The sequence below is a fragment of the Gymnoscopelus microlampas genome, assembly GCF_963454915.1.
Source record: "Gymnoscopelus microlampas genome assembly, chromosome: 16".
In the NCBI taxonomy this organism is placed as follows: domain Eukaryota; kingdom Metazoa; phylum Chordata; class Actinopteri; order Myctophiformes; family Myctophidae; genus Gymnoscopelus; species Gymnoscopelus microlampas.
Genome location: NC_139953.1, coordinates 25,337,703 through 25,365,513, shown reverse-complemented (window position 1 = coordinate 25,365,513; position 27,811 = coordinate 25,337,703). Strand labels below are relative to the sequence as shown.

General features: G+C 43.7%; 2 protein-coding genes across 2 annotated transcripts in view; both read left to right on the top strand.

The window, feature by feature from the left end:
- Positions 1-1,471: 1,471 nt before the first annotated feature.
- moxd1l (monooxygenase, DBH-like 1, like) lies at positions 1,472-9,905 on the top strand (the record flags this gene model as incomplete). The annotated part of the gene is made up of 13 exons (XM_084082126.1): positions 1,472-1,744; positions 1,991-2,137; positions 2,900-3,052; positions 3,412-3,495; positions 5,730-5,885; positions 6,192-6,294; positions 6,543-6,715; positions 7,756-7,847; positions 7,954-8,050; positions 8,144-8,203; positions 8,808-8,935; positions 9,144-9,228; positions 9,532-9,905. The coding sequence occupies 13 exons, from the start codon at positions 1,472-1,474 to the stop codon at positions 9,712-9,714; spliced, it is 1,734 nt and encodes a 577-aa protein (XP_083938252.1). The 3' UTR covers positions 9,715-9,905.
- Positions 9,906-10,364: 459 nt separating this feature from the next.
- The window catches only part of rps6kc1 (ribosomal protein S6 kinase polypeptide 1), a 32,860-nt gene continuing 15,413 nt past the window's right edge, over positions 10,365-27,811 (top strand). Inside the window, exons 1-12 of the mRNA XM_084081911.1 lie at positions 10,365-10,529; positions 12,225-12,260; positions 15,991-16,111; positions 17,678-17,793; positions 18,045-18,138; positions 18,302-18,355; positions 18,474-18,899; positions 19,860-19,984; positions 20,262-20,360; positions 22,117-22,164; positions 22,667-22,799; positions 23,965-25,665. Of these exons, the coding sequence (XP_083938037.1) occupies positions 10,428-10,529; positions 12,225-12,260; positions 15,991-16,111; positions 17,678-17,793; positions 18,045-18,138; positions 18,302-18,355; positions 18,474-18,899; positions 19,860-19,984; positions 20,262-20,360; positions 22,117-22,164; positions 22,667-22,799; positions 23,965-25,665 (3,055 nt within the window). The 5' untranslated portion in view covers positions 10,365-10,427. The remainder of the gene's footprint in view (positions 10,530-12,224; positions 12,261-15,990; positions 16,112-17,677; positions 17,794-18,044; positions 18,139-18,301; positions 18,356-18,473; positions 18,900-19,859; positions 19,985-20,261; positions 20,361-22,116; positions 22,165-22,666; positions 22,800-23,964; positions 25,666-27,811) is intronic.

Here is a 27,811-nt window from a genome sequence, read left to right as displayed (position 1 = left end):
TTGAATTTTCCTCAGCTGCCTGAGGCGTTGCCTCGCTTTCTTTGGCCCAGCCTGACTGTGTGTGTGCTTTCTCCAAGTCAGGTCCTCAGTGATGTGCACCCCAAGGTACTTCAAGCTGTGCACCCTCTCCACTGGTTCCACATTGATCAGGGGGGAGTGTGAGACCTCTGCCTCTGTTTACAGAAGTCCACGATAATAGATTGATTGATTGATTGATTGATTGATTGATTGATTGATTGATTGATTGATTGATTGATTGATTGATTGATTGATTGATTGATTGATTTAATACTTTATTAACAAGATTGTTAACAGTACAGATTTTCAAAGGTTATGCTAAAAGGATGACACAAAAAGCCCCAGGTGGCTTGTTTCCATTGTGGTCCATTGTATAAATTCATCAGTAATACATATAATACATATAATACATACAATACAATACAATACATATTGGAATACATCTAGAAAAGATATATTTACAGAGAAAGGAGAGGTGGGGGTTGGCACGAAGAGGGACCAGGCACCTGGCGCCACTGTGACTGGCCTGCCATCTCCTCCAGATACAGTAGGTCATCTCATCGTCATTTGAGATTGGGTCCACCACCACTGTGTCATCAGCAAACTTAATGGTGTTTGAGCTGTTCCTGACCAGCAGAGGACTCTGTACGCAACCATGGGGGGAACCAGTGTTTATAGGGTGAGGGTGGTAGCAGTGTGACTGGCCACCCTGGCCACTTGTGCTTTGCTAGTTAGGAAGTCCAGTACCCAGTCGCACACTGCAGGTTCAGTCCCAGGTCTGCCAGCTTGCTAGTCAACCTGGTGGGGGACTAGGTTTTAAATGCATAGCTGTAATCAATAAATAACAAAATAACATAGTTCCCTTATTTGTTGTTTTCTTTCTATAGGAAAACTGCAGTGGGTCCACGGTGCCGGGGAGAGAGAAGAGCACTATGTGCTCCTTTACAAGCCTCTCAAAGCACTTCATGACCAGAGAACATAAAGTGAGTGAAATTGAAGAGTGATGTTTTTGTAAAAATATAAAAAAGTAAAGCTTATATTCCAAAAGTCATCAATTTGATGCAGTGTTTGTTCAGCAACAGTGGTCTTATCCGTCCAGCTCTTTGGTAAACAGAAAATATGTCACTTTCAGTTTTATCCAGTCGGGAGAGAGAACCTCAAAGATCATTTATCAGCATCTTAGATTTTATACATTTTAAACACATAAAGAACATTTATTTAGTGTTTGGGACCCCTAAACACTCTTTAGCAATGATGTGCTATAGAGAGTGATGCTATTTAACACTTATTCTAACAAGAGATTTTCATCACCTTGCAATGGTTGGTAGTTGGTGTAACAAGACCCCTCCTCCTCCCCTGTTCAGACTCAAGTTACATTAGAGGTGCACTCTGTGTGTGTTTTGTGGACTGTGCACTCAGTGACAGTCTGAGGACTTGTAGATGCAGCGGCAATATGAATCCTCTGTTTCCTTTCATCACACTGTTGCTGGCATTACCTGCGGGAACAGGAGGACACGAGGACCCTCAAATGCCCTTCACGGAGCACCTAGACCAACAACAACTGGTCACCCTACAGTGGGGCTTTAATGATGTCCAGGGAATCATCACCTTCAGACTGAGCATCAGGACAACAGGCTGGGTGGGCTTCGGCTTCAGTCCAAATGGAGGCATGTCAGGGTCAGACATTGTCATTGGAGGAATCGGTCCCGATGGCAAATACTTTTCAGTAAGTCATCACTAAATCTTACCTGCTGGAACTGTTGATGAATAGCTATAGGCTCAGGGATTAACACTGTCTGGGAAAATGTGTCCCAGTCTAATCTAAAGGGATTACCTTGTTGCATTCAACACTGAAAACAAGTTGAATGCAACCCTGTAACTGTTCAAGCTTAATGTTCTCAGAAATTCTTTGTACTGTATGTGGACATATATTGTCTAGTAAACCGATTCCTCTTCAATTCTTGTCCATTAGGATCGTCATGCCACAGGCCATTCCCTCCCACTGGTGGACAAGCAGCAGAGCTACACTCTCCTTTCTCTGACAGAGGATGACGGTCACACAATCATGACCTTTCAGAGGTCCATTCAATCTTGTGACGGGGAGGACTTCCACATCACCGTAAGATGTTAAATTACCTGTGCCGCACTCACTCACTCACTCACACACACACGCGCACGCGCACACGCACACGCACACACACACACACACACACACACACACACACACACACACACACACACACACACACACACACACACACACACACACACACTCACACACACACACACACACACACACACACACACGCTTTTATCTTGATTACCTACACTATTGTATTTTTACAGTGTCAGTGGAAAGCTTGTGTTACCTTCTTGTATTGTTATTAGTGGGTGTGTTGTAGAGGCTTAAACTATTGTTTTAGCTCTAGAACATTCCATGACATCTCTACTGTACTTCTGTAATACAATATGCAGTACGTTGTGAGTTCTGGAATTATGTCTGATGATAATTAGTTTATGTTTGACTTTAGTTAAGCAATAAGTGAATTCTGCTTATTATTCAGAAGTCATGTTGTAGCCTATGCATCCATCTTTTCTAGCTTTTACAAACATACTGAATGATACACAATACAAATGTAGGCTATATTATTAAGTTAAATTAGTTTTCCGGTTATCATTAGGAAACGTATGTGGAAACAGCGTGTCACAGAGGTAAAAGTAAAAAAAAAACAAAGAACACTGCTAACATGTCTACAAAGCTATTTCCAAAGTTTTCTTTATATTATTGCTTCTATGCTGTTGTTGTTGTTGTTGCTGTTGTGTCAATGTCTACTCAACAGGAAGAAAAATAGACTAGTTAGTCCTTTATTATGTTTTATAGGCCAGCCCTGTCAAGCTGATCTATGCCTATGGAACCACTGATGGCATCCAGTACCATGGAACCCTTAGAGGCACTAAAGAAGTCAACCTGCTTAGGTACATGCCCAGGGCCAGCCTGCCACGCACGGACTACATGGACTTCAGAATGGACAATGTAAGAACGATCACAGGAGTTACAGGCTCATTTGTACTTAATTATATGACGTAAATAACCGATGTGTCATGTTTTCCAGTTTAACATCAGGATAATAAGTATTTGAGTATATGTTTGACCATATACTATAGCTCGTTTTGTTGCCTGGTGTTGATTGCCCATGCTTGCTGCCTGGGGACAATAGACCATCTTCTTAAAAGGAAAATGTTACCACTGGCAAGTTTTATGGTGATGTTACATTAGATGAAGGTGTGAAATCAGTATTTATGTTGAGCTTATTTGAGTAAGTCTGAGGTTTCATCTAAACATAAGGTAGCCACTGTTGTGAAATAATAGTATAGTGTATGATTTTATTACAGATCACTATTCCTCCTATACATACCTATTACCATTGCAAGGTGATGAGGTTACCAAGGCTCAACAGGAAGCATCATATCTATCTGGTGAGGATCTCATCTTAATATCTTCTTATATCAATATTATATCTCCAATACTCAGTTATCTTTTCATATCTTTCATCATCGCCTGTGACGTAAACAAACAATATGTAACTGGTTTCCATGTCTTAGAAATATCAATGATAAAATGGTCTGTGTACTTGTAATCATAAAATATTCAGCATATATTACTTAAATGTCTTATTTCACATAGTATTACTACTGTAAAAGGACTGTTCTAATGGTACTTTAAACTTCTGGCAAATACGATATGAATAAAACATAAGATAAAGACAATGAAAATGCTATTAGTTTTACTACATTTTCTTTCAGACTTTCTTTTACTACATTTGTACTGTTGAGCAGGATTACGATACGATAATACGATAATACTTTATTGTCAGTTTGCACTGAAATTTGTCTTGCGACCCAGAAACAGCCATGTATGCAACATATAACAGTACACACATTTGACATGACACAAGAAAACAACAAAATACAAATACATACATAAAGACATGCAAAGACAAGAGCAATGTCCACCACTCAGCCTACCCCTGCCTGGCTTATAACTCCTGATTAAGCCTCAATGTCGTCTGATGGACAAAGGACCTCTTCAGTTTGACCTTATTGTATGTAGGAACACTGTATCTCCTTCCTGAAGGCAGCAACCTATATTCTCCATACAAAGCATGGCTAGTGTTTGAAGTGATATTCCTTGCCAACCTTATCATACTGTTATCATACGTAGATGTATAGAGCCTCTGAAGTGGTTGTCCAACAATCTTTGAACAAATGTTCACTTGTTGCAGCAGTTGTGACTTTAAAGCTACAGACAGACATCCATACCAGGTGGTACTACAGTACTGCAGGACACTCATAATAACAGAAGTGAAAAACAAAAGAAGAATCTGTCTACTAGCACCAAAAGATCTCAGACGGCGAAGGAAATAGACTCTTTGTTTTGTCTTCTTACCCACTGATTCAATCTGGTCTTTCCATGACAAAAGGTGGTCTATTACTACTCCTAGGTATGTATACGAACATACCTGGTTGATCTGTTCACTATGAATAGTAATAGGGGATCTGTGTATCTCTAGTGGGGCACCAAAAACAATCTCTTCTGTCTTTTTTGTGTTAATGATAAGAGCGTTGTTATCACTCCATTCCACCACCTTATTTACTCTGTGTTGGTGCAGTCCAGGATCACTGGAACTATCCAAAAGAGAAATCAAAACTGTATCATCAGAGTACTTTAGAATGTATTGGTCTGGCTTGTCAGTGCGACATTCAGACAGACATTTCTCAGTACTACAGCTGTCAGTATAAAGGGTGAACAATACAGCTGAGCTTACACAACCCTGGGGAGCACCAACATTAGTGGTTAATGCTGAGGAGAGGGTTTTGTTCACTTTCACCCTCTGTACTCTGTTAGTAAGGAAGGAAGCATACCAGTGAATTAAGTATGGATTCAGTTCCAACTGTACCATCTTTGACACCAGAATATCAGACTGTATTGTATTGAAGGCTGAAGAGAAGTCTAAGAACAGCACCCTTGCATGATTCTTATTAGACTTATCTAGGTGTTTTGTAATGAAGTGGACCAGTGTGACAACCGCATCCTCTGTACCGCAACCTTTCTTATAAGCAAACTGACAGGGGTCAAATTTGTCTTTAGTTATACTCACAAGATGTTGCAACAGTATTCTTTCCAGTGATTTCATGGTCACTGAAGTAAGAGCTATGGGTCTATAATCCTTATGTTCTTTTGGACATTGGATTTTGGGTAATGGTTTTATGTGTGAGGTTTTCCAACACAGAGGAATTATATGTGTGTCTACAGAGGTTTGAAATATTGGTTGCCACACAGGAGCCAACTCGGATGCAAAGTTTTTGAGGAGAAAAGCACTGCACTCGTCCGGCCCATTAGCTTTCCTTGTGTTAGTACACCGAAACACTTTCCTGACATCCTCTTCAGTGATGATAATTCTGTCTGAGGGGGCAGGTGTTACAGCCTTAAGTATTTCAGTGCACTTAGAGGAATCGCCCAATGATTCGAATCTGGCATAGAAAGTATTTAGGTCATTGGCAAAGCCAAGTTCATTGTCTGTCACAATAGGTTTGGTTGGGGCTTGAATAATGTATTGGTAATACAGTACGGCCTATTTCTTTATCCCTCTTTCTTCTGTTGTCCTTCTTTCATCCTCTCCAAATCCCTCTCTCCTCCCACTTGTGTGCAGATTGAACCAGCTATTGAGAACCTGGACAATGTTCACCACATGCTTCTATATAGCTGCCCTGCTTCTGTGACTGAAACTTATAATGGGCCATGCTACACTGGTAACAAAGGGGACATGTGCTACAGAGTGACGGCTGCTTGGGGTGTGGGTGGAGGGGTGAGTGCAAGACAATCGTACATAATTATATTGTACACACAAGCACCTTTTCAGTTCATTGTCACTAGGCTCTTTCTGACCATTCAGTATGTAAGCTAATATCTTGTCTAAAACAATGTTGTCTCAGGTTGTCTCCAATCCAGACCCTCATTTACTGTATACACATTAGTTGTAAATGCATTCTATACAGTATGAGTCTTTATTTGGCATAAATAGTAGTAACAATAATAACAAATTTACATTTTATAAGCAAAGGAAAAAATACAATTGAGAATTGAAAAAAATGAAAAAACTTCACCACCCCAGGTTTATGAGCTTCCAGAAAATGCTGGGCTTCCTATCGGAGGTGAGGACAGTAATATGTTTTACAGACTGGAAATCCACTACACTAATCCAACCAGTGAAGCAGGTACATCATTGAGTTTTTACAACAACAAAGTTCTCTTGAAACCTTAGTCTTTGAAGTTATCTACTTCAAACAATGTCTATAAAGTAGAATAGAATAAATAGAATCCCTTTGAACACACCCTCGGGCAGTGAATGATAACTGCTGGTATAGAGGGAAATGATGGGTAAAAAAAAAAGGTATAGTTTTGCTAGGTAAACAGGCCAAAGTTACATACTATGACTTTAATCTCTCTGATCTCCTTTGTGCAGGTCGGAAGGACAGCTCAGGGATGAGACTGTACTATACAGACCATCTCAGACCACATGATATAGGCATAATGATGACAGGGTTGTCTGTTAATCCAATGCTGGGCTACAAAATCCCTCCAAGTGCAGCCAATTTCCACACTTATGGCACATGTAATACCTCTCTCTTTTCTAAGGTATGCAATTATTCACTATGGCGTTGCAGTAGTGTGGCAATGGTATTAATGGTTATTTGTGGTTTTAATGGTTATTTGTATATATTTTTTTAATATTAATATATCGCCATTAATAAGCGAGTGGTGTTCCAGCTGCATGAGCCCCAGGTGACTCAAAGCCAGGTGACAGGAAGGGGAGGATTGATTTGATGAACAATTGATGTTCATCTCTGCCAGCCAATCATCTATCCACAAGTTTCCTAGGGAATTATGGGCATCACTTCCTGTCGATTTGGTCAGGTATCAGGGATCAAATCGACAGGAAGTGATGCCCATAATTCCCTAGGACATTGGTTCTCAAAGTGGGGTCCGGGGACCCCCAGGGGTACTTGAGGGGGTTCCAGAGGGTCCCCAGCTAAATGATGGATAGGAACCAAATGGACCCTTATGGGTCTGTAACTCTGAGTGTACAAATGGAACCAAATGGACCCTAACGGTCCATTTGGTTCCATTTGTACACTCAGAGTTAAGATAACATTGATTTTACAACATGAATTGGGGTCCCAGAGATAGAAATGCCATTAAATGGGGGTCCGTAGCCCTAATGCATGTCAAACTGGGGGTCCTTAAAATGTATCTTTTCAAATGGGGGTCCGCGGGCTAATAAGTGTCCATTTGGGGGTCCTTGACATGAAAAAGTTTGAGAACCACTGCCCTAGGAAACTTGTGGATACATTTTAGGAGAGAAATATGCAATACAGTTGCTCTATCTTCATTCATTTCACATCTAGACTACACCTACCATGTCAAAACTTTGTTATCAATATACATACGGTAAGCCTACTTTCCACAGAGTAACATTGAAGTCTGATTCTGGCAATTGTGTGACCCCCCAAACGTCTGCCCCTTTTTTTCATACAGGGCAGACAGTGTGATTTGGCTAAAACAAAATGGGCGGAGGGTCTTGGTTGGGGGCATATATTATATGTACAGTATATTATATATTATAACGTCCCCATTATGACCACTGATATGCCCTAAAATCGGCTTTCTATCCCCAGCTTGTGGATGGCCCTGTGTCTGACCTTCATGTATTTTCATTGGTGTTACACACACACTTGGCTGGGCGGAAGATCAGAGTTGGTATCTTCAGGTGGACTCTATAGATTATTTGCCCTTCAATAAACTGAGTTTGACAGATGGTTGACTCATACTGTACTGTATGTGTGATATGGCATTGACACGTTTTTACCTTTCAGGAATGGAAACCAGGTTGACTTCTTGTCCGTGGATGAGAACTACAACTTTGAGATGCAGCAGGTGACCAATGTGGGCAACATCAAGACAATCAAGCCAGTAAGAGCCTCCATTGATTAAGGCAATGTGAAAAAAAGAAATAGCGTCTATCAATATAAGATAAAACAGTCTAACAACACTTTTCTCCTTCAGGGGGATGAAATTGTAGTGGAGTGCACGTACAGCACTATCAATCGCACAGAATTCACTAAGGTTGGTGAATAATATGTGAAACAATGACCTACACAATGGAATGTATATTTACTGAAAATGGACATTAAATTCAACAGAGATATCAGGGAAAACTGAAAGTTGTCCCAGTTAGTCCTACTTTAAACGTGGAAAAAAAGTATTAGTTGTGTTTGTGTTATATCTCATCACCAGAAGGTTTCATGAAAAACATGTTTGTCATACTAAGGCTATGAAGTTCTCTGACATCAAAGCTCCATTCATAATGGTTGCGGGATAACTTTAAAACTATTCTTTCCAATGGAGTCTGGGTGGCACAGGGGGGAACCTGCCAGCCACCGGAGATTGGAGTTCAATTCCTCCACTGCACGTCCAACTTATCCGGGCACCATAGTCCGACTTGTCCGGGTGCCCAACAAACACAATTGGTCATGTTCGTGAGTGGGCAGCTGGCAGGGAGGGCACTCTCTGTCGTTGACAATACACACACGTGGGGGAATTGGCCACAACTAAATTGGGGAGCAAAGTAGCAGCCATAAAGATATACATAAACAAAGAAAATAAATTAAGAAAAATGCTAGTACACTACATTAATAAGTATTATTCAATGGCCCGTCCTCTCTTACAGATGGGTTTTGCAACCACAGATGAAATGTGTCTTGCCTTTTTATATTACTACCCTGCAATTGATGTCAATGCCTGCGTGAGTCATCCGAACATGGAAAACCTGACTGCCATGTTGGAGAAAAATAACCAGTAAGAAGCTACACTCCACAACTCACTAACTGGATCTTATATCTTACAGAAAAACTGCATATCTAGTACTGTATAGATCTTATATAAGTACCACATTATAGAAGTACTGCACAGATCTTACAGATGCTAGGATACAGCCTTTTTAATTATGTATTGAGAAAAGTTGAAAGTTGAAAAACATATTCTCTCTAATTGTGTCACATCACAGATCCACATCTTTGGACCTGGATGCTATTTCTACATACGAGGAATTACTCAAGATTATACCGCAAACACAGGTGGCTTCCGATGATGTAAGTGTCTACACAGCAAAATTGGTGTGAAAGATGGTCTCCTTTCCTTGCTGCATATATTGGATAATCCACAACATTATGTGAAGGAAAGCCATTTATAACATATTCTCTTGTAAATGTGTATAATTTCACAGGAAGACCTTTTGACAAATCTGATCTGATATTGATTTGATCAAATACTCTTGATCATATCCTCATGTGTCAGTGTCACGCATTGTTTTTCTTTTGGTACTGTTGATAAATGTTTTCTGTCGTAGTAGTATTACAAACACTTCAAAGCTTGTTCCTTCTTCCTTTTCACAGAGTAACAGCGCAGTGTACACCACTGGCATCGTGAGAAATATGATGAAAACACCTTCGGTCAGTTGTCGCAACGCCCCTGACACTTCTCTAAACAGCCTCGCACCTAGAGGACTCAGCACTTCCTGGGTCATGGCTTCAGCTGGAGGATTAATACTATTGCTGCTGTGGACTGCAGCACTGTGAAGGGCAACTAATTCTGTTTGTCAGCTTGAAAACAGAAGGCACAACCAAAAATGCCTTAAACACACCAAATGAGACTGGATCTTAATTATAAGAAAAACATTAGATAGATAGATAGATAGATAGATAGATAGAATACTTTGTTGCCAGTTTTAAAAAATCACCACAATTCAAGAAAAACGTTACTTCTCTAAATTCAGGTGGGTGTCATGTTTTTCTTTCACATTTATCAATTGATTTGAACTGAGATATTTTTGATTTATGCACAGGATCCTTGAGGATATTAGCCTGGACCTAATCGAATTACCCTTATATTTACATGCTCTTGTTTATTGTTTTATAATAAATACAGTTTTAAATAAACCCAGTGGTGTAAAGTAACTAAGTACATTTACTCAAGTACTGTACTTGAGTACAATTTTGAGGTATTTTTTTGACTTTACTGAGTATTTCCAATTTTCAGTACTTTTACTTCTACTTCACTACATCTCAGAGGCAAATATTGTACTTTTACTCCACAAACCCAAATATCAAACGTAGCAGCCTATTTCAAAACACACAGTACCCTGGTTTCCTCAAGGGGGCGCTGTCTCACTATTTGCTTGCATTGCGTGTCCCTGTCAACAACAGAACTGCTGGTCTATCAGGGTGAATGAATGTGTGAAGGAGGCTAGCTGGCTAGGTAGTGTTTTGGAGATGTTGTCACAATCAGAAGAATGATATCGCAGCGGGAACGAGGAGAACTGGCTCGGTTTTATACTGTCACGGACCCGACGAAGCACCAGAAAGGTTACACTGTGTATAAAGTCACCGCAAGGGTAAGATTCTAAACGGAGAGAGGATGAACACTGAGCAGCATCTTGACAGCTGAGCTAACAACACTAGCTGCTAATCAGTGTTGCCATGTCCGCTTATTATAAGCGACTTTGGGCATATTTTTCTGCAAAGTTGCTTGTAAAAATTGTGGTTGCGGCTTGTGGTGTTTTCAGCTGGTTTCTAAAGTGTAGTGTACTTCCATATTTAGGCTTTTGCTTCCACATCTTTTAATTGTTATTTAAACAAGTGGTCTTTTCATGGAAATGTTAATTTGTGCCCAGGGAGCATCTGTGGTGTTAGAATGTTTCAATAAACATTCCACATTTCATTTCAAGATTCTTTTAAAATAGCAGATTTACAAGCTTGAAGATCGGATATTTTCAAATTGCTGATGTACAGTAGTTGAGTAGTATAATATATAGGTTTAAAGTGCTCATAGTCACTTCTTTTGGGCTTGTTTTCCTAGACCTGGTTGCTTATATCTCTCACACAACCTGGCCACACTGGTTAGCATGATAGTTAGCTGGGTAGAACGCTAAGAAATGGGAGACCCCAAGTAGACGACCCTCTTGTTACTAACCCCAGTGGACTAACCCCACCGCTCGCAGTTCAAACGGATATTCAATTTCAGAAGGAATCTTTGCCGATATGGCGCTAACTATGTGGCTATGTGCTAACGTACCGCTAGCACCGTTACCTTACATGACACAGAAAGCTGTCACTACAGCCAAGTAGAACAATAAACGCACATTTAAAGCTAACGCCGCACGGCCAGCCAGTGTGTCATCATGTCAATTATATATGAGATAAACATGGATGTAGCAAAAATAACTAAACTAAACTGTCCAACTTGTTCTGGAGCCTACACAGTATATAGGTCCACTCTGAGATCAATTAAAATCTCTCTCTCTCTCTCTCTCTCTCTCTCTCTCTCTCTCTCTCTCTCACAATCACACACAACATAATGGGCTCCAAGGTTCTTTGACACAACTCTGATCATTGAACTTGAACTTTCTTTTGCACTGATAATCTCCATTCTCTTTCAAATCACACTACAAAATAACCTTAATTTGAGGCAACACAACTTAGTTTTAAAAGATACAGTATGAACTAAAAATAATGTTCTGGTCCATGTCTCTTTGGTCTATTGAGTTTAATTTATTTCTGCCTGTCTGTCTAGCATCCTATTTGTTATGCGTGATGGATGGTGATGATGTGATGTCTCATTATTACACTGTTATTCCCATCTCTCGCTTTTATAATGGCCACTTTGTGAGACCCAGAATGGTGTCCATGCACACACTTGTTGGGGAGTCGGGGACAGTCACAGCCAATTCGCCCTACAGCAAAACCAGCATAGTAAAACTGGCATAGCTTGTTTTGTTTTGTTAACCTATTTAGACCTGAGGCCGATTCTTCAAATGCCTTCTAAATCAGAAGTTCTCACACTTTCAAGATTTTTCAAAAATGTTCAAAAATGTCAGATATAGACGCGCTGTGAGCTTGTATATCTGATATTTTTCAATAGCCAATGCAAAAATGGAAAATGACAGATGCTTTCCCGGTTTTAATAAGGGTCCTTGGTTCTGGAATGGTGCTGTACAAAAAAAAACATTTTTTACAACCATGAGACCTGCCCATGGTGTCTAGCTTGCTTCTGTACTAGTATTGAGCTGTCTTATGTCATTTCTCCACAGATAATCTCCAGGAAGAGTCCAGAGGATGTCCAAGAGGTAACATTATTTTCTTTCTCTCATCCCAATTATGAGGAAGAATGATTATTAAATACTCCAAACTGACTTTTTTTCTATACATTACTTCCTCGCATTCATGGAGAATGGAGTGCATGGAGTTTATTTTGTCGCATTCCTTCACAGTCAGTAAATGAAGAATCCCAAACTGAAGAAAATACTTTCGCATTAAGACCTTGTGCGCTTGTTTTGAGACACAATTTGAAGTGTAAATCTGGCTTAATGGAGTCTGATGCATTGATGGGCAGGCAGGTTGAGCCAGTAGTGTGTGGCTCCAGCTGGCTTGTCCACCCTGTCTTACAGAAAAGTCTGTGCAAGTGACTTGGAAGAAACAATCTCTAATTTGATCATTCACACTCAGCGTCATGGTTTAGCTGTGAGTAATTAGTTGGGCATTCATTTGAATGCCGTGGCACTTGGCATTCTGTCAAGGTAGTTATATAGCTGGTATGAATAAATAAGCAGTTGTTTGATACAAAAACAGGTTGGAGCTAGAAAAAGTGCTCGGAGCACAGGTGTCCGCCAGGTCAGGTACGTTATTCTGGCCTCCTGGTGGCGCTATAATAGGCCAATGTGAAAAGGGTGCCAACCGTGCCATTTATTCTTAGGCCTTTCAGGGCAATCAGACACTGCATTCATGATTTGAGGCATTTTGTTCCAAAAAGGTGTTTTGCTAAATTAGACCTGCTGGTGGTGCTATAACCAATGCCAATGTGAAAAGGGTGGCATTTCTCCCTCGGCCTAGTGGGAATGTGCGTGTGAAATTTCACGGAAATCGCAAGCTGCATGCATACTTTGAGGCTTTTTGTTCAAAACGGACCAATACTGCAAACTTTGGAAGCCAACCTTAGGCAATGAGGATGGAATATGGGAAATCGGACAGATCCTTGTTGATCACATGACTGTAGAGATACTGTGTACCGATTTGCATGACGTTTGGATAAAATTAGTAGGAGTAATATAAAAAAAAAATCACACCCTGTGTGAAGGTAGCGGCGCCTTTGATACATTTTGTCATCGATATTTGTTTATAATGTGTTTATAGTCATGTGTCACGTGAAGCTTGACCAATCACTTTGTTGACGGGTCTGACCAATCAGAGCGTTGACGGGTCTGACCAATCAGAGCGTTGACGGGTCTGACCAATCAGAGCGTTGACGGGTCTGAACAATCATAGCGTTGACGGGTCTGACCAATCAGAGCGTTGACGGTGAACACGGACAAAGTCAGGTATAGAGCAGGACCCGCTCTATACCTAAAGGTATAGAGCGGCTAGCGCCGCTAAAAATGGGTTTTGCACAAATCGTCCTCCTGGTGGCGCTATAACAGGCCCGTGTGAAAGATTTGGGGCAGAGGTTCCAGGGAGTGTGTGTGCACAGTTTCGGAGCGACCGGGCCAACGGTGCCGGAGATTAGCTGGTGACATACGGACGGACGGACACACGGACAAACGGACGGACGGGTAAAACATACTCTCTCGCCATGCCTTTCGGCCTTGGCGGAGACAATAAACAGAACAAGACCAAGCTTCTCATTTCTTGTTCTGACTCAAAGACACTTGTTTATATTTTTGGCTCAGGCAGCCCGTAAACACTGACATTTTTATATGATATCGTCACTGTTGGGTGGAAACTTTGTCCTGAACCAGGGAAAAAAATTACCTCAGTTCCAGTGGATCCAATGATAGTTAGAATTTAGTCAATACTTTTCATTGGTAAAATATTTTTAAACCCACAGATAGACTCAACAACGTTCATCATGGTTGTCCGTCCCTATTTTGGGCATACTTTATCATTATAGGCGTAATGTTTAAAACATTAAAAAGATTAGCATTTTCAAAAGTAGCAAAAATAGCAGATCTACAAGCTCACAATACGTCGCATTGTGAGTCACGGCGAGCTTGTAAATCGCTTGTAGTTAGTTTGCTGCTTTCGCATGACACTGTCAAACAACGAAGTATAACAATTGATATTGAGTCTCTTAGTTGCCATAGTGACTGTCATGGTGTTGTTGTATGGTTTATTCTTCCCTGTCTCCCACTGCTCCTACAGGCTGAGTATGATTTGAGAAATGTTGCTCCACAGAGCTGATTTAATAAGTCTCCATGGGGTGACTAATCGATAGGAAAAAAAGTCATTTTGGGGGTGAACTATCCATTTTAAGGTCGTATCTTTTCTTATTTATATTGTTGCTTAGCTTAATTTACAGATAATTTGTCAGCATCCCATCCTATTCACTAGGAATTCAATAGAATTACACAACCCTCTTCAGGCTAAATGCTCTCTCCCATCACGTGTGCAGAGCACTCCTCCATCACATGTACACAGTACACACTCACCACTAACGCAGTGCTATTGAGCCCACACTACTAAACTGTCTGAGCCAAAGTTATTACTGAAGTGAATATATTTTATGACATGTATTTCAGTTAACTAGCAGATTGTAGCCTCACGTTAAATATTGCTCTAAAGTTTAGTTGAGACATCATTGATAATAAATTACATAATTCATGGTATTTATAGATCAAATATGGACACACAGTGTTGAGGTTCATCTCATGATTCCTGCCTACCTTTTCATTTAATTTCTGTAATTCCCATGGAAAAATTCCACCTTTGAATATTCCCAAAAAATTGCAACCCTACTTGGCACACAGAGGAAAGCAAAAGGGCCTGAATCCAGCTGTAATACAACAAGCATGATCTCAATTACTGTGTGTGTGTGTGTGTCAGAGAGAAAACCGGGGTGAAAGAGTGCCGTCTGGAAACACACATCCCCATTGTTGAGTGGTGCTCCTCTTTGGGAGTGGTACTCGGCCGTGTCTCTTTCACTCCGGTAGCCCAGAGCTTTCCGAGCCGGGCTCCTATCTCCATGTTATCTCCTACTTCTGATTGATATCAATGGAGCCAGGGACTTGTTCTTTCAGGTTCGTTAAGTGCTCTTTTCTGCTTTTTGGATGATATACTAATTTATGTATTTGGCTGTGTGATTAGTTCTGTGTGTATATGAGTAACTAGTGCTGGTTGGTTAGAGCTGTTATTTCAGCAGTTTTACTCATAAGGCAAGCAGTGTAGGTGTTTTGGGGAGTTAGGCTAGTTTTAGATATTTCTAAGATAATTTCAAGTGATCAACTTGATGGTTCCTGTGAATGCAGTTTAGCATGTCGGAGTGATTTGACCTCAAGTTGAATTAATCTACGTTTGAAACGTCATGTCATTGCCAGTATTTACTTTAGCGTGTAGGTAATGAAGGTAATCTTGCGTCACCAGGCTTTCCACACAGTTGAAAGCTGTTTATTTATCACTAGTGTGATCTGGTCTAGGCCACGCCTACTAGATTTCTGCTACTAATACCCATGTCCGGTTGGTTGCCACTACATGAATGCCAAATCAAGTAGCCTAGTCTCTCCAGTCGCTATGAGTTAGAACAATACATGGACAAGAAGTATTTATAGAAACTTGCAGGATCCACACGATTTTACAGGTTTATGGGTAGGCCCTAACACTATGGAGCCTGGTTTCTAAGGGAATTATTTTTGGGAGCACAGACTATATCCATATTCGCTGATTCTCTCTAGACCGGATCAGAAAACTGCAAAACGAGTTGAGCCCAGCCTTTGTGAGGGGGTCACATTATTTTTCATACAGTTGGTAATGCCTTCTCTCTTTTCGTCCTCCCTCCCTTATCTTTATTCCCCCATTCTGTCTTGATAGATAACGGTATGGAAGAGGTACAGTGATTTCCGGAAGCTCCATCAGAACCTCTGGCAGCTGCACAAGAACCTCTGCAGCCAATCAGAGCTCTTCCCTCCCTTTGCCAAGGCCAAAGTATTTGGTGAGTTACCGCCTATCATACATAACATTATAAGACAATGATCTTGATTTAATGTAAACACATTAAATCTCCCTGTTTTCCCTGTTAACACTTTGTTAATAGTTGCATGCTGGTGTCATGCACTGAAAATTGCAGCTCTACAAGATCACAACGTGACATTGTCATGCAACTTAGTATAAATCACACTTAAAGGGCCTATGGCATGGCCAGAAAAACGCGATTATAATCACATAATATGAGATTATGCGCATAATTATGTGGGGGTCACTTTTTAGCAAAAAGGGTGCATTGCATAATATGCACATCACATTGCATAATATTTTGCGCATATTTCGCAATTATTTACATATTTCTGGATATTTCGCAACTTTGCGCATATTTCGCAACTTCCCGCAATTTCACAGCATAAATTCACATAAAACCCCCGCATATGTCATGGCAAAATCAAGGATTTTAGCCCGCATAATCAAGGATATTTGCCCACGTTTTTCTGGAGGGTCCAGTGTTCTCTGAAAACAGGGCGAGCCATATCACCAGGGGTGCACATAACTGGTGCGCAGGTGCGCATGCGCACCCAAAATAAAAAATGCGCACCACATCAGGCGACGCGAGGCGCTTTTGCGCACCAACAGCTGGGACAGGAATTTCCAAGCTTTTATTTTTTAGCAAAACTAAAAAATAAAAGCCTGGAGATCGAGGCTAGGAATTTACTTCCTGAAGCCACACTCACACAATCACTATCACAATCACAAGCACCCGTCGCCCCATGTACAGCCATTAGGCACAGGGGTAGAGATATGACTCGCGTCGCCTCGCATCGCCTCGCATTGCCTCGCTGCATGCACGCAGCCAGCAGCGGCTGTTAGAGGCACTCGTCACCGATGATGAACGCACCGTAATGTTGCCAAATATGCCGTGAACGTCCCAATCTGGCGGATAAAATCAGCGCAGCAGCACAGGGCACCCACCAGGGCTTTATCTAACAGCGTGAGAAAAAAAATCGGCGAAAATCGGCGGAATTTAGAAGCAGAGCGTCCTTTTTTTCTCGCCCCCCCCCCCCCCCCCCCCCCCCCCCCCGTTGACAAAACTGTCCGGGCTGAACCCCCCCCCCCCCGTTGACAAAACGGGACGGGCGCCATGCGCACCAAGTCACATGTCCAGGTGCTCTTCTGCGTACCAGACCTAAGTTATGTGCACCCCTGCATATCACAGATTAATTGGCATTTGCAGTAGCCAATGGGACAAAGTTATCAGTGACAGTGTGAGCTCTGCTCTGAGTTCGCCTCGCATCAAACAGACCAGGAAAATGTAACCTCAACATAATTTTGTCTTTTATTTGTACATCTGTGTATATCAAATATATCCCCTGTCGAATCTCTTAGTTACACCAACATTGTTCATGAGAAGCAGTTTGTTTATGCTTATTTATTGAACTGCTTTTGCGTCTTTTTTCTCTTGTACTGTGTGTGTGTGTGTGTGTGTGTGTGTGTGTGTGTGTGTGTGTGTGTGTGTGTGTGTGTCTCTGTCTGTCTGTCTGTCTGTCTGTCTGTCTGTCTCCATACATAGGACGTTTTGATGACTCAGTGATTGAGGAGAGGAGACAGTGTTCTGAGGACCTGCTGCAGTTTTCTGCTAACATCCCTGCTCTTTACAGTAGCCAGCACATAGAGGACTTCTTCAAGGTATCGCACACACATGCACCAAACGTGTGAACTCTATTCTCTTTTACACTAACTACTTTGAAACTGCAGTCCCTATTTTGGGCATTATTGAAAAGACTTTCCAAAATTGCGAAAATAGCATATCTACAAGCTCGCAATGTGTCGCTTCTTGTGAGGCCTTGTGAGCTTGTAGATTGTCTATTTTAGCTATTTTTGCTATTGTACAACGTATATAGAGCTTATGTGGTTAATGGCTGGCTGGTGGGTTCCAGGGAGGGGAGGTCCACGACGGCTCAGAGCTCATTGGACCGGCCGAGTCCTTTTCTGACTTCCTGGCTGACAGCCTATCAGACTGCAGCTCTGAAGGTAGGTTGAGACAAACAAGCTGATCAGGCCGTCTTTCTCCTTATTTAGACTTTACTCAGGAGTGGTTCATTCACTGTGTGTGTGTGTGTGTGTGTGTGTGTGTGTGTGTGTGTGTGTGTGTGTGTGTGTGTGTGTGTGTGTGTGTGTATTTTCGTTCTCTCAGTTCACCGAGATATCAGTGGAGCAGATGATTTAACAGTCACGTCCGAGTATGGAGGTAATGCGAGTGTGTGCGCACACGTCACAAACACACTCAATCTCTCCAGATTGTACTATTTGTACATTTATATTTGATTTTGTACATATAAATATCTGTCTGATCTTTCCCTGCCCAGGCCCGTCCAGCGACAGTGACCTGACCTCCCTGGCCGTGGACACGGACTCCCTGGCTGAGCTGGACGATGGCATGGCCTCAGGCCGCACCTCCCCTAACCAACCGCCAGGGGGAGCCGCCAGCATCAGCAGTAGCTGCAGCCCTCTCCTGCCCTCCCTGCATGAACGCCCCTCGCCCGCCTCATCCCCATCCATCCCTGGCTCCTCAACCCCAAACCCAGAGGTCAGCCGGTCAGGCAGAACAACGCTTTTCTCCAGCAGTCTAAGAAGAGTTGGCGGGGCGAACGTCAAGGAGCTGAAGTCAGATTATCTGGACCGGGCCAGTGAGCACATCCGCCTGGCGGTGCAGAAGGAGACGGAGCAGGACTACCAGTCGGCTTTCGGCTACTACCGCAGTGGAGTGGACCTGCTGCTGCAAGGGGTGCAAGGTGGGTTTAGCCCATTAAGACCTGAGGCCGATTCTACAAATGCCCTCAAAAATAGCAGATGTACATTCTCGCAGCACGCTCTGAGCTTGTATATCTGCCATTTTTGAATAGCCAACGCTAATATTCTAAAATGACACGGATGCGTTCCTGGTTTTAATGGGTTTTACATGACATTCCATATGGGAAGGAAGGAGGCAACATAAGAGAAAACGAATTCAATGAGATTTAAGATTATCAGGTACAACAGAGGTACTAAAATGCGTGACAACAAAAGTGTTACAAACCAAATCAGAAAACTAACATGAAGTCAAACAGTGTCGGACACGGATAAAAACATAGTCTTAAAGATTAACGAACAAAAGGCAACGCGCATACAAGAATCTGATTGGTCCCTCCATCAGCCATGAGCCAGATAGTGGATGTCACAACTTCTGCTGATGGGCAGAACCATACACCAGAGAGAGAGAGAGAGAGAGAGAAGCACACTCACACGCACCGCCAGTCACCAGTTGCAAACAATTATCCAATCACCCTCTCACTTACATACACATGACAATCACAGGAGGAAGAGAGACTGGTATGTACACGTAAAACAAGAAGTATACTGTAACAGTACAGAAAGAACAAAGTTCCACAAATCAGTTTTTGCTGGAACTCAAGACATACTCTCTCAGGGATGTTTGATTTTACAGGCACTTATTGTTATTGGAGTGGAGGTTAGAATGATCTTGCAGGTACAAAAACAGGCTTGTTGGAAGCATTCTTTGTTAAAGACGTGTATTTCGGTCTGCATACTGTTTTCTCGATAATGAAAGTGCCAATGTGGACCCTTTTCACCGACTGCACTGTGAAGAAAATGACCTGGGTAAAATTCAAGAAGTATACCTCCGATAATTCTTCATAATGCCACTCTGTTCTTGTCATGTCTTTCTTTATTTGTCTGTGACCACGCCCCTCCAGGCGAGCCCAGCCCCACGCGGCGAGAGGCGGTGAAGAAGAAGACGGCAGAGTATCTGATGCGTGCAGAGCAGATATCAAATCAGCACCTGAGAAGCAACATGGGTCAAGGGTCAACGCAAACAGTGGTGAGTGGCAGTAAACCTACGCTGATCCATATCTGCATCTGTGCTGTAATAACACCCCGGTCACTTATTTGATGACCGGGGTCCCCCAGGGGTCTTTCTATACTTGGTCCCCTCCTTTTTTCCCTTCGTTGCGACATGTGAAATGTTTGATCTGTTGTTTTTACCAAATGTTCAACCCAGAATGCGGAATCTAGGGATCATGTGATTAAGAAGTCCTAGACAGCCTAAGGTATGATTTCTGAAAATGTTGCATTATTTGTTTTTGATCATGTCCTAGGCGATGGGGGCGCAGTGCTGCCCTCCCTCCACCAGAGGAGGCCAGCAGAGTCCAGCTGACGAGCTGAGGGCCTACAGGGTGTTGGGGGTCATAGATAAGGTCAGTAAAGTATGTCTTGATTATTAATCCTGCTGTTTCACTTGATTTTGCTCTAAGTCAGTTAATCTTAGAGAATCCCAGGCTGAGCATTTTATGATATTTCACCTATTAGCGCAGGCGGAGCAAGAATTATGTGTCTTCCTTTTTCAAAAGAATGATTTTGAGGGAATCATGGTGTCTGCTAACAACATGGACAGTTGGAATATGTCCCAAAGTGTCCCCTAATTGCGTCCTTCCTTCCTGGACGGTCTCTCCTTTTTTAACTGCAGCAATAAAACTAAATGGGTTTCTTGGATGGTGTGGAGGTAAAGGTTCGCCGCATGTGTGTTTAGTGTCAGTTATGTGTACCACAAGGTCAGTTTAGGTTGCTGGTCCCCTCAACCAGCTGCCGGCGAAGCAACTTCACCACTCAGCCATGAAATGACTTGGCAAGCGGCTTAGAGAGCAGCACACAACATAGAATCAATGATGCTGAGCCTTCACTCACTCACACACACACACACACACACACACACACACACACACACACAGATGCGCACACATATATACGCACACCCACGGACAACAAACCCCACAGATAATGTTGACACAGTACCAACATGTGTTACTCTATAGAGGAGTGCGCAAAATGTACAATATGTCACAAACAAGTCAACAACAGCAGCACAACATGGTGTCCATAATGTGAAAACACGGGCGCAGGCTAGCTATGCAGATACAGCATTGCTTGCCTCTCTCCCTCTCTCTCTCTCTTCCTCATCCTCTTCCTCCTTCTTTCACTTTTAATGGGGACAGAGGGGACAGATGGAGAGAGCTCCTCACCCCGCTGCCCTGCCCACCCTCCTCCCCCTATCCCTGATGTTTGTGTCTTAATTATATTAGCGCCCTGGCTAGCACTTCCACTCTGTTTACTCACAGCTCCATTCATATCCATTTAGCCTGCACCTGTTTGGGCCCGGCCAGGGTCACATGGAGAGACTACACGCACGCACACACACACACACACACACACACACACACACACACGCGCAGAGACACAGGCGTACACACACACGCAGTCCATATGCATATGCTCAAGCTCTCCCCTGAGAGGGAGAGAGAGGAGAGGAATGGAGATGTCAGAGGGAAAAAGGAGAATTAAAGGAGGGAGGAAATGAAGATGTCAGGAAGAGAGGGATTGAGAGAGGAAGGGAAGAGAAGTGAGAGATTGGGCAAGGGGCTGGCGTGGGTCTCTTATCATCCTTTGGAGGAGTGTTGTTTATGTATTGGGGGAGGGCATTTACTCAACCATTATTCTGTGTGCAATAAAACATTGCAGGGCTCTGAGGAGGCATTTTGTTTTCTGAGGACCACATGTGCCCCCAAAGTGAAATGAATTTAGAAGGCCCTTGCCTCTTTGAATTGCATGTCACTCCCTTTCCGTTTTCTAGGTAGCATGAGTATCATTTTAACATAATGAAACAGTAGCACATTTTGTTCTCAAACCCAACTAAGCCTTTGTTTTCTTCAAATGAGTTTGGCTGAATCCACATAACAGTAGCACCACTCACTTTGATGGCATTTTGTCTAGAATCATTTGTGGACCCACATTTATCTTCCTGCAACCCTCCTGTGGATGATGCCGACCCAGTCTTTTGGGCTTGGAAAAAAAAGAGAAAAAAAGCAGAAACTCCACTGCTGTAGAGGACACAGCCACTATATTATCTGACTGTACACCTGCTCCTGTGTGGCAATTAATGGCACTGTTCCATTATAGGTTCTTCTGGTCATGGACAAGAGAACACAAGAGACCTTCATCCTGAAAGTAAGTCCAGTGTGCATTTATGTGTGTGCGCGTGCGTGCGTGTGAGTGTGGGCGCGCACGCGCCCGGTGTCATCCGGTGTCGTCCTGACTGTAAGTGTATGTGTGAAGTGTGCCAGAAGCCCCTGTGTGTGACCTGTGTAATTGATTCTAATGGGCCTGTCCCTGTCAGCTCCTCTGCTCTCAGGCGCGAGACGTGTGCCAGATGCCAACGCACAGCGCCGGGCACAGATGACTACACTCACACACACACACACACTCGTGCCCAACCTCAAGTAGATGTGTAGCACTGATAGATTTGTGTGGCTCTTTTAAAGTCATGCAGTGTATGAGGCTTGATGATTGTGGTGACTTTGGGTTGGCACGGGGCATACTCGGCACCACGTTAATGGGAGGTTTCTCCTTTGCAGTGCTCCCCTCATAATTTCACTCTGTAATCTTCAACTTAAAACCCTCACTTATTTGTTTTCTTGCCTGTGTTTCTGTGTGTGCCGCTGGCCTCCAGGGTCTCAGGAAGAGCAGTGACTGTGGGAGGCCCAGGCGGACCATCATGCCTCACACTGTGCCCAACATGGTGCAGCTGAAGAAGTTTGTCGTCTCCGAGGACACAGTCTTTCTACTGCTGCAGTACGCAGAGGGTGAGACGCATGCACGCACATACGCACACACACACACACACACACACACACACACACACACACACACACACACACACACACACACACACACACACACACACACACACACACACACACACACACACACACACACACACACACACACACACACACACACACACACACACTTTTTCCACCTTCCATCTTATCATCGCCTTCCATCTTTTACCCACCTCCCCAGCCCTCTCTCTCTCCCTCTCCCTCCTCTGCTGCTCTCTCTGTCCTTGTTCCAGACAGATGTTTGATAGAGAAGGGTGTATGTCACAGGTCATTATTCTGAATACCAGGTGGCGCCGCGCTTCATTAGCTATGCTAACACCTGGGCCTCCTTACATCCCACTCACTCTTGGTGTGTGTGTGTTTGTGTGTGTGTTGTGTTGGGTATATGTGAGAGAGTGTGCGTGCACATGCATGCGTTGTGCGCGTTGATGTGGGTGAGATAATACAATGGAATACAGTTGCACTTTTTGCCCCTCTGTAACCTGTTCAATCTGGTACAGTCCCTAACCAGCGCCTGCTAACAATATGAATATCATATGGCGCTGTCTAGCGTGACTCTGATTTAATAAAGCCAATGAACTAGCTTTAACAGGATAACATTCCAATGCATAGATGTAGAAAAGGCCAGGTGCATTCTGCATTACGGTGACAAATTCAGCAGAGAGACGGCAAACAGTCTAAACGAGGACAGACGGACAGGCAGTGGGACATGTATGCAGGTAGACAGACAGGCAGACAGACAGACGGGGGGGAGGCAGCGACCTGAGTGACATTGGACAGTACAACATGTGGATGTTTTTACTTGCTAAGCCATCGGGCTGCCCTGCAATCATTATCATCACTCTCAACTCCCCATCCATTCTCATCACACACAACAGATGCTGGCTCACAGTCACTCACATTGCGTCTGTGTGCGCGCATGTGTGTGTGTGTGCTTGTGCGTGCGTTTTTGTGAATTTAGCATGCCACTTCAGGCGACAGGTAATTGCGAGGATTTCATCGAGCCAGTTAGTGTGCTGTTCACTCATTCTTCACCCTAGACATCTTTCTACTTCCCTTCTACTTACATGTCCTCCTCCTACCATTTTAAAGCGCTGTTCCTTTCACCCCCCCCCCCCCCCCCCAGGTGGTAAGCTGTGGTCTCACATTGGGAAGTTCCTATGCAGCTCCAGCCCAGACGAGAGCTTTGACATCCCCTTCATCCAGAAGAGCCACACAACGGCCATCCACTCACCACAGCGCGCAACACCCCAGCTGGATCAGGGTTCAGCCAGCTCTGGCTCTGGTGCTGGCTCTGGGTCTGCTTCTGGCTCTGGGGTCCAGGGGCAAGGGGCACACCTCCTCGCTCTCCCTCGGAAAAAGGGACTGCCCCCTGGTCTTGTGGGGGCCCAGACTGACTCTGGAGCTACTTCTGAGGAAGAGTGCACCAACAGCTACTTGACACTTTGTAATGAGTACGAGCAGGAGAAAGTTGAACCAGATGCACTAGACGGGGAGGCGCAGGGGGAGGAAGAGAAGAGCGGACAGGAAGCTTTGTCACTAGATGCCCCCGTTGCTACGATGACTACTTCCTCGCGTACCCGCTCCCTCATCAGCAACGACAGCCTCTCCTCGCCCCTCAGCTCTCAGGAACTTTGCTTCTTCACAGAGTCGTCTGACAACGGAGGCTGCACCCTTGATGGCAATCGATACCGTGGTGATGGACAGGACAACAGCGAGGTCTTTAGTCCCTTGCCCTCGCCTGCCGTGCCCCTGTCTTTAGACCAGTCCAAGCGCACGCCAATGGAGTTTTTCCGCATCGACAGCAAGGACAGTGCCAGTGAAATGATCTGCCCTGACTCTTGCGAATCGCGTTCCTGTCCTAAGCCCCTCCCTGTTGCCTTTTCCACGCCTGACCCGGGCTCTGAGGTCACGGAGGACCCGCCAGAGCTAGCACAGGAGGTGAAGAGTCACAGCTCAGAACTGTGGGGACTGGACTGTAGCGATAATGGCTCCAATGAGTCGGTAGCGGTCATCTCCTTTAAGGAGGCAGTGGTGGAGGACGAGGGCCAGCCTCCGGACCTGCTGGTCAACCTGCCAGTGATGGACGGAGCCGTCGACTCCTTGGAAGAGGAGTTGGAGAGCTCGGGGGTTTGTCTGGGCCTGGAGGTCACGGCCTCCCCCCAGAAGTTCACCCAGCCAGATGTTCTCCAGCTGCACAGCCAGCCCGAGGAGGCAGAGGAACAGCAGTCGGCGGAGCAGGAAGTTGCAAAGCTGCGTGCGGCGTCGGCCCCATGCGAGAGCAGCCACGAATCCTCCTCCTCCCCCTGCGTGTGGGTAAACTACAGCCTGGCATTTGGACAAGAGGCCAAAGTTGAGGTTGATCGTGCATGCCAAAATAAGGACCCGCTCCCTGATAATGCAATATTAATACCTCCTCCTTCCATCATGGGCATACCAATTACTGACTCGTTTAGTGAGAACCGAGAACTCGGCAAGAGTCTTAACACAGACTTGGTTCCAGACCCAAGCGGTGTAAGTGTAGACTCCATCTCAGCCACAAACGGGGCTGAAGCCTGTACAGGGATTGAGAGAATATTATGCCTTGATGCCGAATCCTGTAGAAATAATAGGAACACTAATACAAATGGTAGTGAATATGACAAAGAGGTATCAAGGCTGTTTGCAGAGCTGGACAGGCTGTCTTTGGCGGCATCACAAGCCCGTATCCCAGAGGAGTTTGTGCGATGCTGGGCAGTGGAGATGGTCTTGGCCCTGGATGGTCTGCATCAAGAGGGTATTGTCTGCCGAGACTTAAACCCTAACAACATCCTGCTCAACCACCAAGGTTAGACATCCAAGATTACTGAGTTTAATGTAATAAGCATGTTTTCCTGTTGTGCTTTATTTCTGCCCTTCGTTTAGTTTGTCTCTATTGCAGTTTTCAGTGAACTAACTGAAGTGGTGAGGGACATCATTTCAGTTTTAAATGCCCAGAGGTTATGGAGTGCACCCAAAACTTATATTTCATACAATTTAGGTTGTACCACTGCCATGTATATTGACTTAAAGCTGCACTTTATAACTAACTTTAATGTCCTACCAGGGATTTGAACCTGGGTCCCCCGCACAAGTGCTGAATGGAGTACGCCTGCTTGCTCAGGGGAGATATTGAATTTTAATCTTCAGGCAGTACCACTTGTCAATCTGTAGTGGTCCTACCTGACCGACAGGATCTAAAATCCTCAATGAAAGAGCAGGGAGACCAAATACAACCACCGCATTTGCGTTAGTTATATTGTATTAACATACTCTACCATACAGATTGGTCATAATAATAACATTTTAATCACTTAACAAAAGTTATATAGTGTAGCTTTAGATGAAGACAAATGCGGTCACTAAGCCACATTAGCCAGAACTACTCAATGTAATCTGTTTGTTGTCTGGTATTAACGGTAGCTACAAAGTTTAATTCCACAAGGTAAAAGCTGAGTTCTTGGAAGCTTTGAGGACATTTTAATTTGTAAGCCTTTTAACCACTTTCAACCTGATATCCCTAAGGGAAAAGGCGAACAAAAAAATGCCAATCTGCAATCTCACAACTCGTCACAGTACGGCACATTGTAAGTGCAAAGAATGCGAGTTGTGAGTGGAAAGAAACCAATTTAGTTCTACAAAGTAACTAGGATACAAGGTAAACATCAAACTGAGAATTGAAATGACAATCTTTGCATTTGTGAACAAGTAAGCAGTATACAGTATGTCTTATCTAAAAAAAACATACTGAACACGCAAACAACATAATTGTATCTGCATGGTATAACTAGCATCTATCTGAAATAGACATCAAGAAGTGATGTAAGGAACGGGGAGTGCTAGGTGGTGAGGTTAACCCATTCAATATCCGGGAAGTCATCTGTGTCATTTTAGATTTCTTTGGCTATACAAAAAATAGCAGATCTACAAGCTCATAGCGTGGCACCAAGTGCTTGTATATCTGCAAAAAAAAAAGTCTTGAAAATGTGTGCAAATCTTTGAATATATATTTTTTAAAGCGATCATTTGTAACTCAAATCTTTGCTTCTGGGGGTCCCTGGAACAAAACATTTTGAGATGGGGGTCCGTGGCCAAATGCATATCTAAAAATGTTTTCTAAATCCTAACAGTATGTTGCTATATCAGTAATCTGAGTTCCCAGAAGTTTTCGCCAGCTCTGGCGAGGAACTTCTGGGCCAGAGCCCTGGTATTTGTGGGCGGGATGTACCTTACGCTCTGAATCTGAGCGGACACGCCTCTTACCGGTCTGAGAGCTGTGCAACTCGTCTAAAAAGTCCGACGAGAGGCAAACAGCAGTACACAACAATGGCGGCCGAAATTTCTCAAGGGGAAATTGCTTCCCGTCGATCCTATTTAGATGCAACACCCACTGCATGTGGATCCCGCCCCCTTTTCTTCATTGGCTGTTGATTTGAATCACAACGCAGTGGCCGCGCCCCTGCTGTCCAAGCTCCGACGCTAACCCTCCCAGACTACTATATCAGTGATGCTCCAACGATGAGCTCATGATGAGCTTGTATTGTATATTTTTGAATAGTCAAAGAAATCTTAAAATGACACGGATGCTTTCCCGGTCCTAATGGATTAAGTCTAAAGGGGTGAGTTTTCAGAAAATATGGAGTGAGTTGCAGTCTTGACTGGGGGGGGGGATCTTCATTCCACAGCTTGTGCACCAGGAGAGTGTAGAGTCTAGTACACTTGGATCGATGACCTGGGTATCATAGGTGTGTTAGCTGAGGCAGCAGTGGCTCAGGAGGTAGAGCGGCCATCTGGGAATTAGAAGGTCCAATCCTAGGCTGTGCTTCATGTCGAAGAATCCCTGAGACACTGCTCCCTGTGCGCCCACTGTTCCTGATATGTAAATGCAGAGGAGTCATTTCCCCATGGGGATCACTGAGATGCCCCTGTTTAACCCATTCAATCCGGGAACGCAA